Below are 15,126 nucleotides of genomic sequence, written 5' to 3' on the forward strand. Positions count from 1 at the left end.
CCACCATGCCCCAGGATTCCCACTCCTCTTTTCTTATGTACTAGAAAATATTAGGGCTCAACCAAACACCCTAATAATGGGCGACTTCAACTACCCCACCATTAACTGGGAAAACTACTCGTGTACCAACTCCTTAGCTCAACGCTTTCTGGAATTCATAAACTCCATTGCCCTTGATCAACTTATCCACACCCCCACCAGGGGCAACAATATCCTAGACCTAGTCATTACCAACATAAGCGACCGGTGTCCCACACCTGAAGTCAACTCCTCGTTGGTCCAATCCGATCATAAGCTAATCACCCTTGATATACACATCCCGCCCCCCATTAAGGGAACCATGGTAAAAAATTTCTCCAAAGCCAACTTCATGCTTAAGACAGAAGTGGTGAACTTCATGACACCCATGAAGATGGACAATACAGTTACAACCGCTGAATCCTACACAAATGCACTCTATAAGCACTTACATGAGTGCCCGGATCGTGCTATCCCAAACACAACCAAGATGCTATCCTCCAAAAAAAGGAAGCCAATCTGGTGGTCCCCTGCCATAAACAAACTGGACAACAGAAGGAAGAAACTGTTGGAAAAGAGAGTAAAATACCATGCGTGGAGGAGCTCCCTGGTCAGCCTCAGTAAGAAGCTGGGATCCCTAATAAGAGCAAACAAAGCTAGCAACGAAAACAAAATTGCCACTAATTCTAAGGACAACCACAAAGCATTCTACAGCTATGTCAAGAATCTCGATGGCAACACCCAGATCTGCTCTGAGTTACAGCACAACGGCACGAAAATTACAGAACCAACTGATACTGCCAACATCCTGGCAGATAGGATCAGTGCTAACTTTACCCCCCCACACTTCCTAAAGGGCCCATATCTATATAGGAAAAATGCAGAGTCCCTGTAATCACAACTACGCAGGTAAAAGCTGCACTCTCTAAAGCCAAAAACACAGTATCCATGGGACCGGACAACATCCCAGGCTGCGTTTTACACTAACTTCAGAACGAACTGGCTCCCCACCTAAGCACCATGTTCAATAAAAGCCTTGCATCAGGCTTTGTGCCCATTGAATGGTGCACAGCAACCGTTATCCCCGCTCCACAAAAGGGGAGCCAACACTTATCCCGGGAACTATCGCCCTATTAGCCTGACGAGCCTCATCTGCAAGGCCATGGAACGTATCACCATGGAACTCATAAACAAAGACACTGGTAACCTCCAAACTCTGGATCCCACCCAGTTCGGGTTTGTGAAAGGCAGATCATGCCTCCTGAACCTGATTTGACTTCTTTGAGGCAGTCACCAAAGCCGTAGATGAGGGTAAGGTGGTTCACACAGCCTATCTTGACCTCGCCAAGGCCTTCGACACCATCCCCCATTCTGGAATTATTGCTAAACTCACTAAACTAGGTATAAATCCCTATGTCATAAGATGGGTTGCCAACTGGCTCACTGACAGAACCCATACTGTAAAAGTTGCAGACTCCAAATCTGACTTCAAACCAGTGACAAGTGGAGTTCCACAGGGTTCAGTCCTGGGACCTCTCCTGTTTGGTATCTACTTCTCTGAAGTACAGGCTAACACAGAAAGCCTCTGGCTAAGAAGTTCTCAGATGACTGCAAACTAGGAGCCATAGTCAAGTCCCCAAACGATGTGGACATCCTACAAAACGGCCTCGCTGAGACAAATGCCTGGTGTCAGAGCCATGGCCTCAAGCTCAATGCCAAAAAGTGCAGTGTCATCCCCTTTGGTAAAAACTCTGTACCCATTATCTACCACATAGGCAGCAATCTACTTAACACCGAATATCCGATAAGAGACCTTGGGACCCAGGTGGACAGTAGTCTCTCCTTTGATAGTCACATCACCACAGTAGTCAGGAGGTCTTTCTACACCTCATCATAAAAGGGTTCGCATCCTGGAAAAAAGAGGTCATTGTTCCCCTATACTCGACACTCATTAGACCCATTATAGAGTACAATGCCCTTTTTGGAATGTACCTCACAAGACATCTGCAAGAGCTGCTGCAAAGGCCACAGAAGTACCTCACAAAGAGGATTATTGGCCTCAAACAAATGCCCTACACTAACAGTCTCAAAAAACTCCAGCTTTACTCCATAGCATATCACCTACTCCGAGGTGATCTCTGCCTAACATATAAAGCTATGTCAAACCCAGAACTATTGGACATGCTACACCTAAAGAAATCTCAATCCCTCCAAGCTACATGCTCTAGGGACCTAAACCTTGTCATCACAATAAACAGGACATGCTGGAGGGATAAATTCCTGTCCCAGAGACTTCCCATAATCTGGAACAGGTTACTCATCTATGTCAAGCAAAGTTCTTCATTAGCGCTCTTCAAGAAAAATCTTGATGAGTGGATGAGAAACAGGAAATACACCCCAGTGATCACTTCTGTGTCTCTGCTTGACAGTGGCACAGGAAAATAACTTTCTTGGTAAGCCAGGGAACCTTGGCTAGGCTTACATAGGCCCTTGGGCCGACAGCCTAGTACTTACTTATATATGTGTGTGTGTGTGTGTGTGTGTGTGTGTGTGTGTGTATATGTTTGTGTGTGTACATGTGTATATGTATGTATATATATATATGTGTGTGTGTATATATATATATATATATATATATATATATATATATATATATATGTATATACACACACACACATATATATATATATATATATATATATATATATATATATAGATATATAGATATAGATATATATAATCTATACAGATAAAGATATATCTATATCTTTGACCTGTGGGCTCTATTAGGATGGCTGCCTCTGGCAAAACGCAGTAGAAAGTGATTTTCAAGCAATCCATATTAGACACTGGAAACTGAAAAGACACGATCTCAAAAACATCTTTTTTGAGTTCTTTTGTGGAGCTGTCACATCAATACCTTTGCACAGACCACTGACACTGCAATGCCCCCTCATTTGAATGCATGACTTCTTCACAGTAGGGCTGCACCAAAGGGGAGGTCACACCTTCTAAATCTCAACTTCAGTTTACCAAGATTCCTTAAGACTCAAATACAAGAGTTCATTTTGGCAGTTACAATGTGCCGTAGTAGACTCTACGTGTACCCTCTGTAAGTTGGGGATTCCTCATTCCTTCCAGAGCTGCACTAACTGTGATGCCATGGAGGTCAAAAACAGGCTGCAGAAAAATTTACCATAAGATAGAGCCTGAATTTTGCTATGACTAACAGAATGGACGAGGTTATCGTCCAACATCAAATAAAGCTATGTAAAGGGAGGGCTAGAATCCTGACACCTCCACTATGTACTCTTGCCAATGACAGTGACATTTCAGCTAACTTAATGGTTTCAGTTTCCTGGGTGGGGGGTACAGATGACCTCATGCTGCAGGCTGCACAGCTCAGGAGGTAACAGTAAAGTTCACACACATATCAGGCACATCTCTCAAAAAAAAATTCAGGAACAAACTTCCAAAAAATTTTTCCAGCAAGAACAGAACTCATCGATAAAGTGATAGCGCCTTCTCTGATTCCTATGATCATCAGATGGTGGGATATCTATGGAGTTTAGGACCCAATCATCAACAGGAAGAAATGACAATAATCTATCAAATATAGAACTACAGAAACACGATAACAACCTGACTACAATAAATATTATGGGGAAAAAACATCCTAAAACAGAAGCTCAATATATCAGGGGTGTGTCAGTAAACAATTACAGGTTTGTATGGTTTCCTGTGTGTGTGTTTGCATGCCTGTCTGTGTGTGTGTCTGAATGAGTGACTTATCACTCAGATTTCTGTTGTTTGGGGGAGGGTGAGTCTGCAGGCCGTTTGAGGTGTGCCGAGGATACGCTGAGTGAGTGGATGAGCAATTGAGGGGTCGCCTGCTTTAGTGTGAGCTCGCATGCACAAGTGGAAGACTGATGACAATCTGGTGGGAGATGGATATTTGTGCAGTTCTATACAGAGAATGTCAGTTACCCAAGGTAAGGGTGATCTTGGAGAGCCTTACATAGATTTTAAGTGTGGAGTGAGGTGGTGGGGGTTCCCTTCTTCTGTTTGGGGAGGGAGTACAGGGGGTTCACCTCCAAGTAAAAAGCTTGTTTGTGTGTGTCTGGGTTTGCCACGTCTGCTTGTGCAGGTACTGAGTGCTGTTTTGTTCGTGCATCTGTGCATATGCATATACAGTTAACATGTGTATGATGCAGTAAATAGGCTAATCAACATGTTTTCTTCACTGTCTGTTTTTTTTTTTTTTTTTTTTTTTTTGGAACTTCTCATCAGTTAGTCTCTGTCACTATTGAGGACTAGCCCAGACATCCATGAATATAGTAATCACACAGCTGGATGCACCCACATGAAAAATATAAAAAAAAAATGAATTAGAAATACACACAAACAGGATTTTACACATTAAAAGTTTAAAGACCTCACTATTGTCTTTATCAATGTCACTACAGTTTTACTTGCAAGCGTCCGATGTTTGGAAAAGTTTTTTTTTTTTTCTCACACAACATGGTATTTTATTGATTCCTCACCTCTTAACTCCTCTTCGGAATTCAAAAATCTTTTGTCCTTCTGGAATGGAAAACACTCGAATCACTGTTCCCTATAGTGAAAAAGGGGGGAAAAAGTTGCAGCAATTTTATGTCATACGTTTCTATAGTCTGATAACTACCAAGATCCACTAGGCACAACTCACTATTTTCAAATTGAAGATGGGAGCCTTGTGCTGCATAAATGACTTGTTCAATCATACAATATACAAGCAAACATAGTGGAAATCAATCTTTTTCTCAACCTACTACCTTAAAAAAAGTTGAGCTGTAAAAAGATTCTGCTAAGGTAACACAGTAAAATCTTATTAGTATTCTTGCTGTCGGAGTCTGTTGAAATCAGAGATATGCAATATCTCCCTCTTCTTCACAATGTGAGAGACTACAAAACATAAGCACTTGAAAAAAAAAAGTAGTTGTGTACTTACCTTAATGTTCCATATGTGTTGTCTAACTTCATTTATCTCTGACAGATGGGTCCATTCCCCATATCAGAACCGACTTAGCCATTACTACAGCTCGTGCCAGCAAAAAACTCTCGAGCTTCACCTCTACCCGCAATCCCTTTCTCACAATTACCTCAGAACAAGTTTGCAGAAAAGTATATAATCTCACACATTATATATATATATATATATATATATATATATATATATATACACACACACACACACACACATATATACATTTATTAGAAAGGCAGCCCAAATTGAAGCGATATCTACTGTGCTTGAAAGATCATAATAATTCAAGGATATATAATCCGTTCCACCAAAAAAAATCTTTAAAGTTCAGGGGATGGAGGGAGGGAAATCAAGGATAAATGAAGACAGACAACACAGATGGAACGTTAAGGTTAAGTACATAACTTCTTTATCTGATGATGTCAATCTTCATTTTATCATTGACAGATAGGACAGAGTCCCCAGCTACCTAAAATATTGAGTGGACAAACAGAAGGATAAACCTGAGCACCACTGAACCAAAGGATGCTCTTCTCCTCGAGAACAAGTCCGATTTGTAATGAGTAGTAAAGGTATGGGGAGTAGCACACGTAGCTGCTGCACATACATCATCCATCAAAGCTCTAGACTGGAAAACTGCTGAGGTTGCTATAGATCTTGAAGAATGTGCTTTCATGGGACTAGGTAACGTTAATTTATTTTTATCATAAATGAAATGCAATCTTTATGCCATTTTGTCAGAGTTACTTTGCTGACTACCTTACCCAATTTTGCACTGGAAAAGGAAACAAATAGTTGATTTGATTTTCAAATGTTTCTTGTTCAGTGAAGATAGAAATGTAATAGTAAGTGTAAGGAATATTCACCTTTGTTGGAAAAGTTTAGAAAGAAAACCGGTAAAATTAATGGTTTGACTGCTGTTAAACTCTGAGACCACCTTGGGTAGAAACTCTGATACCACCTTGCGAAGAAATGAGGGTTTTTTTCGTAAAGAAACTCTATCCTTCTGGAAAATCAGATGAAGTTTAAACAAGGCCTGGATCTCTGAAATTCTTCTGGCAGAGGTAATGGCTACCAAAAATAGTATCTTCCAAGACAAAAAAATCACCTCTGCAGAGGGCTCAGAGTGAGAATGTTGTATGGTCTTTAACACTACGTACAGATCCCAAGGAGGTGTTGGATCTTTGAAAGGGGGTTTCAAGAAAAGTGCATCTCTTAGGAATGATTCACAAGTCTATGAGAGGCTAAAGAACATTCTTCCAAACCATTGTGGAAATTAAAAATTGCAGCTAATTGTAATCTGATGGTAGAAGGGGAAGCTCCAGCATGGAAGAGAGAAGCTAAAAAGTCTAAAATGTGCTCTATAAAAGAAAAGTGATTAATATGTTTTTCATGCACCCCAATTCTAAATCTCTTCCATTTGCTAGAGTAAAGTTTATGAATGGGAAGGTTTATGAGCCGAAAAGAGGATGTGGTGTACTGGGGAGGAAATATTAGGATGCCTGGCAACTAATGGAATTCGAGGAACCATGCTGTCAGTTTGAGGTTCAAAATATCTGGATGAACAAGTCCATCTGGATGGGATAGAAGCTCTGGAACCGGGTCCAGAATCCAAGGTTGTCGAGTCAGATAAGGCCAAAAGAAGAGGAACCAAATCTGTTGATGCCAAACAGGAACAATGAGGATTACTGTGCTTTTCAACCTGAGCACTTTCTGTAGGAATTTCAAAATTAGAGATATTAAGGGAAAGGCATACAGGAGACTGGGGGGAGGGTCAATTATGGAGGAGAGCATCTCTGGGTGACTTCCCCGGAGGGGGAATCAGGGCAAAGTAATTGCTGCACTTGTTTAGGTGGGAAGCAAACAGATTTCAGCAAGGTCAACCCCACTGTCAGAAGATCATTTCTGCCACTGCCGGACTGAAAGTCCACTTGTGAGGCTGAAGGATACATCTGCTCAACTTGTCTACAATCACACTGGAAATCCCTGGAATGTGCATTGCTATTAGAAAGTGGTTGGAACTGACTGCCCACTGCCACACTCTGAGAGCTTCTCGACAAATGGGGTAAAGACTTGGTTCCTCCCTTCCAGATGATGTACCAAATTACTGACATATCACCTGCAATTGTCTCCTGAGGAAGAGCTGTCTGAAAGGCCTGCAACACTAGAAGCACCGCTCTTAGCTCCAGGACAATGATGTGTAAGTTTGCCTCTAATGGGGACCAAGTGCCCTGGGCAGTCTTGACCAGAAAATGCCCCCTACCCCCATACTATCTGGGAGGCATCCATGGTCACTATGGCCATGGATTCTGGAAGAACAAAGGGGTGGGTGACTGTGGAGAATGTTCAAACTCCATCTACCAAAGAAGATCCCTCTTGCAATAATTGGTGATCAGAATTTTGTCTGCCAAGGGTTGTGAAGGATAGACCACTGAGAAGCTAGTAGCCATTGGAGAATTCTCATACAAAACCTGGCTAGAGGTACTAGAGTTATTGATGTTGCCATCGACCCTAGAGTCTGCAAAACTAGTTGAGCAGGAACCCTCTTTCTGTGGATTATCTTTTGAACTTGCACCATTACTAAGTCTCTCTGGAGGAAGGGAAGTTATAGTTTTCTCCATATTTAGTATAGCCCCTATGAATTCTAAATTTTGCACTGGCATCAAATGTGATTTCTTGAGATTTACTGTAGTCCTGAGATAAGCACAGACACTGAGCATGTAATCTCTGGCTACTATTAACTGATGCCTGGTCGAAGCGGTTATGAGCCAGTCATCCAAGTATGGAAACACCCGGAGTCCTTGCAGTCTCAAGTGAGCTGCTATTACTGTCAAGCATTTGGTGAACACCCTGGGGGCTGTGGTGAAACCAAAGGGCATTACTCTGAACTGGCAATGACTAGCTCCCGAGCAGAAGTTGAGGAACTTCCTGGAGCATTTGCCCATTTTATGTGGTAATACGCATTCTGAAGATCTATTGAGCACATCCAGTCATCTTTCTTCAAAAAGGGAAGAACTGACCATACTGTGACCATCCAGAACTTTGTCTGCTGAACCAATTTGTTGAGCACGCTGAGATCCAAAATCAGTCTCCAGTCCCCTGCCTTTTTTGGTACTAAAAATAATCTTGAGTAGGTTCCGGATCCTTTCTGGTCTGGTGAGACTTCCTGGATGACTCTTTTGTCCAGCAGTTTTTGAATTTCTTGCACTGCTGAATCCCTCTGATTGGGTGGAACATCTGGGATTTTCTTGTGTACAGGAGAGGATAAGAAAAGGGAATGATACAGCCTCTGGATACGATCTGTTGCACCCAGGAATCTATTACGTTTAGCCAGGCATTTAGGTGCAAGGACAAGCATCCCCCAACTGCCTCCAGAGGAAGACAATCGGACCTCCCTTTGGGACCACTGAAAGTGCTTCCCTGGAAAGGAATCCCTGAAGCCCTGGTTTTGTGGACCACCTCTGCCGTGAGGGCAGTCTTCCATTTTGGTTCCCCCCCTCTGCCGCTGGGGGAAATCCCCCCATGTGAGTCTTGGAAAGGCCCTTGGGATTTTTTGAACCACATATTTCCACCACTCTCTGGTTCCTAGAGAAGGACCTTTGGGTGGGTGGAGAAATGCAAGCCCACAGCAGAAAGGGTCTTACCATCCTTCACACACCTGGATAAAGTCTCTCTTACTTTTGGGCCAAACAAGGATGTTCCGTCAAAGGGAGCACTGACGAAAGAAGACTTGAATGGTTCCCCAAAGTCACATAGGTGCATCCAGGTGTTCTCCTTATAGCTACTCCTGTACCTGTTGCTCTGGAAGTCTCTTCGGCTGTACAAACAATTAGCCTCATGGACAGATTAGACACAGATTCCAGGGTGGTTTGCTGGGAAGCCACTTTCTCATGGACTCCCTCAGCTACAGTTCCCACCAGGGTATCTGACAATTCCTTAATCAGATCCCGTTGAAGTCTTGTAAAGTGTGCCAAGAAGTTCAAAGACCTTAAAGCAAAGGTTGAAGCGTAGACCCACTTCCCTAATCTGTCCATAGCCTGAGACTCCCTGTTGGGCGGATGGACAGATGAACTGTGAGTTCCTTTTTAGTGGCGCCGCTACAGCCATGGCATTCTCAGCTAACCCTTTGGCACCAAACTGTTAATCTTCAGGGGCAGATAATATATTGTCAGGTCTCTTAGGGATGGGTTTGTTGGTGTCCAGAGTCTTCCATGCCCGCTGTGAAATCAACTGAATGAGTTCATCAGGGGCTGGGGTCACCCAAGAGGGAGACGGGTGGGTGCCAAAAGTGTACAGGTAAACAGATTCCTCCAAGGAAGGGTGTTAGGACTTCCAGCCAACCAATTTTTTTTTAAATTTCTAGGATGTCTCCAAAGGAGACATCTTCAGGTGGTGACCAATTCCCCTCATCAAAATCTGTGCCCTCGGTGACCGATTCCTGGGAGGGAATCTAAGTGCTTCCTCTTGCACTTCTTTTTCCGAGGGACCTCCTCAAGGGGGATAAATCTGGGCAGGTGTCAGAAGATGACAGAACAGGAGTCAGACCCGAGATTTCAGCACACCCCTCCCACCCTCTCTCCCACCACATATTTAATCTTATTTGCTTTCCTTTATGTACGTCCCTAACAAACCTTCTCAGCCATCATGAAAATTACCTTTAGTCTTTCTTCCCCAAACTTTATAGTGAGGCATGAAATCAGTTGCCACTACCCCCCCTTCCGAAGAGGAAAAGGAGACCGGAACAGATATGGACTGCCTCAGGACCAGGGTCATTCCCCGCTCTGAACAACCAACCCTCGAGACAGAAGCTGGTGCTGAACTAACTCGAGCCGAATCCCTGAGGAGCAGGGACAGCTCTGAAAAACCTGGAGTTGAGTCCTGCCCCCACCCCCCGAACAGATAGGGTAGCTACAGTTCCAAAAGGTCTCTGGTTTTAAAGTCACCGAAGCTCTCAGGGTTTTACTGGTGCCGAAGATGTGAAGATCTCAGGAACTGGCACAGTCGCTAATAGGGGATCTGGAACAGACTACTCAAGACCTTGGAGGAGGCTAGAGGAGGAGTGGTCAACAGAGTAAAAGAAGGCTTGGTTCCAAGACCCGAAGGGGCTAGAACCAAAAGGGGGGCCTGAAATTCTTCTAGCCTGCAAGATTTTACTAATAATCTCTCCATGTCGAGTTCAGAAAGACTTTTGGTGAAATAGATACATGACGTTGAAGGAGACTTATGCCTTTGCAGAAACATTTGTGGGTTCTCTAGCAAAAAGATATATTGATAGTGAATAAGTTGTTCTTGGAAAAAATTTCTTTTGTCATGATAGGAGAAGCAGAACTTTTGTCCCATACAGGGGCCTTCAATGTCGGAGACCTTTTGACAGCTATCGGTGCTGCAGCAGTTATTGATACTGGTGATTTAGAGCCAGAGGTCTCCGGTTCCAATTTCGGAACTGAGGGCTTCAATTTCTTAGGCCTAGGAACAGACAGTGAGATCGGAACCAAGAGACTCCTCTTTTTTCCTTTGTCCACTGAAGATGAGCACGAACAGGAGGAAATGTCAGTTTTGCTTTGTCCACAGTAGATAAGGCTTCACTAAAGGCTGAGGGAATCAAGCCTTTCAAAATAAGTTTACTGCATCGTTCAACAAGGGCTCAATGACTGAACCCATGATATAAGCTGCAGTCCTCTTGCAAATGAATGAGACGTAAGCACAATAGACGCAAAGGGAATGGAAAGTCAGACGATAGGATTTTGTGGCCGCACTTCTGGCATTTTTTTTTAACCCAGAAAGGGCCTTACCCTCCTCAGCCAGGGCAAAAAGAAAACGTCTGGAAGACAGTCACTCACACAAAGTTTAAGATAAAAGTGAGAGGAAAGAAGTTTTTTTTTTTTGTAACAGAAAGAAAGTGAAAAAACTATCAACGATGATAGTTCTAAAAAATACACTAACATGTACGGGGAAGGGATATCAACTCGCAAAGAAAGAAAGCTTAAGAGATAGAGAGGAGGGGAGGAAACTATCAACTGATAGTTATGGAAAGTATACTAATGTGTAAGGGGAAAAAATATCAACAATGATATTTTAAAGTTGCATTACATGTACTAAAGTATAGGGAAGGGATAAAGTAGAAAGAGACAGAGAGAAATCTCTAAATAAAAAGGAAAAATAATTTACCTACACCCACTGAAACTCGAGATTACTGGCAGAATGAGACTGTTTCGGAAAAGCGACAAATGACATCTGGAGTGATTGTGAGAGAGGGATCATTCGTAGAGGTAAAGCTCAAGAGTTTTTAGCTGGAGCAAGCTGCAGTAATGGCCGAGTCGGTTCAGATACTGGAACCAGACCCATCTGTCAAGGATAAAATGAAGACTGACAACATCAGATCCCCTTTTTGCAAACAACTGCAAATTCACTGTCGTATTTTTGGAAAAGACTGCAAATTCACTGTCATACAGTTTACATTATTCTAACAACAAAGTGATACCTCATACAGTGATGTCCTCAGGGCTCAGACAGATAGATAAAAAGCAAAGGCAAGTTTAAAAAAAAAAAAAAAAAAACAAGAATACAATCAGGTAAAAAAATAAACCATTATGAGAACACTTTCAGAAGTATAACACTGCATAACGCTTTCTTTTTAAACATCAAAAATTAGGTTATTTGGGGAAAACGTAATGAAACAAAATATATATACAATTTAGAATATGAAGCACAGACATTTACTACTTGCTTAAATATAAACAAATGTTTATAGAAGACCCAAGATCTATCTAATCTACAAAAAAGCTGCAGCTGGAACCTCAAAGCTGCCACTACTCCCTAATCTCCCTGTTTTTCACCATCACATCCTATGACCACTTGGAACATATCTGTAGTCTTAATTTTCATGATCCATTCATTCCATTTATATACCCTCCAAAGCATTATTTCACATTCTCTGCACAGATTAATGAACGGATACCCTGTCTTTCCCTTTTGAATTAGCTCAGTCACTATTCTCTGACAAGTCCAAGTCTTCCTCAGTCTTGTGGCTCTCAATCTTCCTTTTGATGCCACTACTTGTAAGGATGGATATCCAGATGCCATCTTCAGTTACTTTCCCTAGTGGTTGAGTTAACATTTTTACAGTTTTACTTCTGTCGTCTTGCCGGCTTCCACACCTAAGCTCAGTTTTGTCACTGCGGCCTTAATCTACAGAATGGAAGTTTACCTTCTTAAATCTGGAGTCTATGTGCATAAGGATGCAGTCTATCATTCTGCTGTTTTTTACTTGATGTTTTTTTCCACTCAGATCCCGACAGCTCATCTACACAAGACTACTACGTTCAAGTCTTTTTTTTCTTCTTCTTCTTTTACTCTCACATAGTCATTTAGATCTCTCAAGGATTACAGTCGCCTAAGAGTAATGCCTTGTACTTCTCTCCTTTATATTTAAGTTGCTTAGGCTTCTGAAATCTCTGGCTGAAAATGAAATGAAAAGTGCCAATGCCAAAAACTGGTCCCCGTGAAACAGCACTACATACCTTGTTCCACCCTGAGAGGACCTTCCTAACTAGAACTCTCTCCTTCCTCCAATTCAGTAAGTTCCAAAATCACTTCATCGCCTGTTTTTACAATACTACCAACTTTAGTTTGACATTAGCGTATCCTGCAGGCTGGATTCAAAGGTCACAGTAGGCTATGTCCACTGGAGTTTCGTTGTCCAACTCCACAGTCACCCAGTTCTATACAATACCATTTTAATAAGATTTTTCTGGCTGTGAATCAAAGCTAATGTGAATCCTGGAAGTGATCATCTATGATGGACTTTACCAGCTTTCACACAAGTGTCATCTCCAAATTATTTTCCACACAAAAGGAAGTTAAGCAAAAAGACCTATACTTTACTCATTCTCTCTCTGATCACCTACTTCAGTTCATAGTTAAAGGGGAGCCAAAGTCCATCCTGCCACTCATTACGCACCAGGCAGACAAAATTAGCAGAAACAGTATGTCAGTCTATCGCAGACATCTTCAAGCTATGGGAAAAATGGACCAGCTAGGAAAAACACGTGCACACACAGAGGACAAAGAATCTGCAAGGAAGATACTCCAGCTGGGAAGCAAACTGTAGAAACAAGTAACACAATCCTTCAGCACTAAGAAAGTTACCAAGTAAGCACAAGCAGGCAAATCCTCCCGAAACAGTTTTATTGCAGCAATAAAGGCTCTCCAAGATACATTAACGATAGCTACAGCCACAATACGTTTTTGTCACTTACTTCATCAGATAATTTGACCAAAACACCAACAGTCTTATATACCCTCAATTAATTTAAACCAACCAATAAAACCATTTCATACATTAAAATACTGTGTTCTACAATTTTATCTAAAAAATATACCGTATCATTATTTAATATATACATCATATATAACCTATATCAATCTATACTATAAAGATAGATACATTTATTAAATATACTATTATAAATACATAAATAAAATAACATTTCTTTATTACTTTAAAATAGTTCCCTCTAGTGGTAATATAAATAATTAATTTAAAAGACTAAATGAACTAATAATAAAATACTATTGTTTGTTGTTTAATGTAAATAAAATCATATACTTGATATTCTTCTGTGTGTTTATATGCTGTTGCTACAACCTAGCTGCCCTTAATTTAAGAACTGGGGCTAGGGAAACTGCTTCATTTAAACCAGGGAATCTACTGGCCTCTAATTTGCCAGTATAATTCCCTGTACTCAATCTTGGTTTCCCACATACCACCCCTCACATCTTTGGGAATTTCTTCAAGTATAAAAAAACTTATAATTCACGCTGTCACATTATATACTGTATTTTTATAAAGCGTTATTAATATTCTGTTTTGGTATAGCCTTTAAATGCTCATATATTCTCCTTTTTATTTTTCTCTCCGTTTTACCTATGTAAAATGCTTGACACGTACACAGAGCTAAGTATATTACACCCTTACTTTCACAATTACTGTATTGTTTCGCTGTAATAACCTTGTTCCTGGAAATTAAACTAATAGACTCTTTATTGTATATATAGGGAGACTGAGTGCATCTACCACATTTAAAAGTCCCCAGTCTACAGTTTTTCGTAGTTCTCTTATTTTTGTGTTGACTTTCTAAAATGGCTTTGATATTAAACCCTCTCCTGTAGACAGACTTAAAAGGTGTATCAAAATCCAACTTTAAATCTGTCAATTTTCTAAACTTGTTCCATTCCTGTTCAATAACTTGACAAATAATTTTGGAATCACCACTATAATCAGTAATAAATGCTGAACTAAATGTATCTTCTCTGCCATCACTTTCTTTTTTATCATTATATGTCCCCCCATATTTAGTTCTTTAACATCTAAAATAGGTGCAAATCTATTCTTTCTTTCTTATAAAACTTCATTTTCAATTTGAATAATCAAAGGCCCCGGATAACCTCTCTCAGAAAACATATTCCTTAAGTTATTACATTCCTTTATAAATTCTTCCTCATTTGAGGTCATCCTGCTTAATCTTACAAACTGGCCCTTGATTATATTTTTTTTCTGATGATAGGGGTGAGCACTATTAAAGTGTAGGATGGAATTAGAATAAGTTTGCTTTCTTAACACTTTTGAGTTGTATTTGTTCTCTTCCTTATATATGGTGACGTCTAAATAATCTATTTTCCTATGTCCTATGTTATATGTAAATCTCAGAAATTCAGTGGGCTCGGTTATGTATTGGTAGAATTCCAAAAATAACTGGAATGTTCCTCTCCAAAAAATAACAATGTCATCTAAAAAGCGTTTGTACAACATTCAACAATCTCTATATTTACTGTTTAAAATGTATTTCTTTTCCCACATAAGTAGCACTAGATTTGCATACATAGGGGCACATCTAGCACCCATGGCCACACCACTAACCTGTTGATAGAATTCTCCTTGAAAAAAAATAAAATTGTTCTCCAATACTAATTCCATAAGTGTAGAACAAATGTGTGTTTCATCATTGCTCAAGCATGCTACTTCTCTCAAATATTCCTCCATCCATTCTGTTTCTATATTGTGAGGAACAGAACCAAACAAA

General features: G+C 40.8%; 1 protein-coding gene across 1 annotated transcript in view; it reads right to left on the reverse strand.

Moving 5' to 3' along the window:
• The window catches only part of WIPI2 (WD repeat domain, phosphoinositide interacting 2), a gene marked incomplete in the record, with an annotated part of 1,162,476 nt that overhangs the window by 603,660 nt on the left and 543,690 nt on the right, over positions 1-15,126 (reverse strand). Inside the window, 1 exon segment of the mRNA XM_044089486.1 lies at positions 4,563-4,633. Within this exon segment, the coding sequence (XP_043945421.1) occupies positions 4,563-4,633 (71 nt within the window).

This window comes from Protopterus annectens, chromosome 12.part0 (assembly GCF_019279795.1).
Source record: "Protopterus annectens isolate FY-2018-M chromosome 12.part0, PAN1.0, whole genome shotgun sequence".
NCBI lineage: Eukaryota > Metazoa > Chordata > Ceratodontiformes > Protopteridae > Protopterus > Protopterus annectens.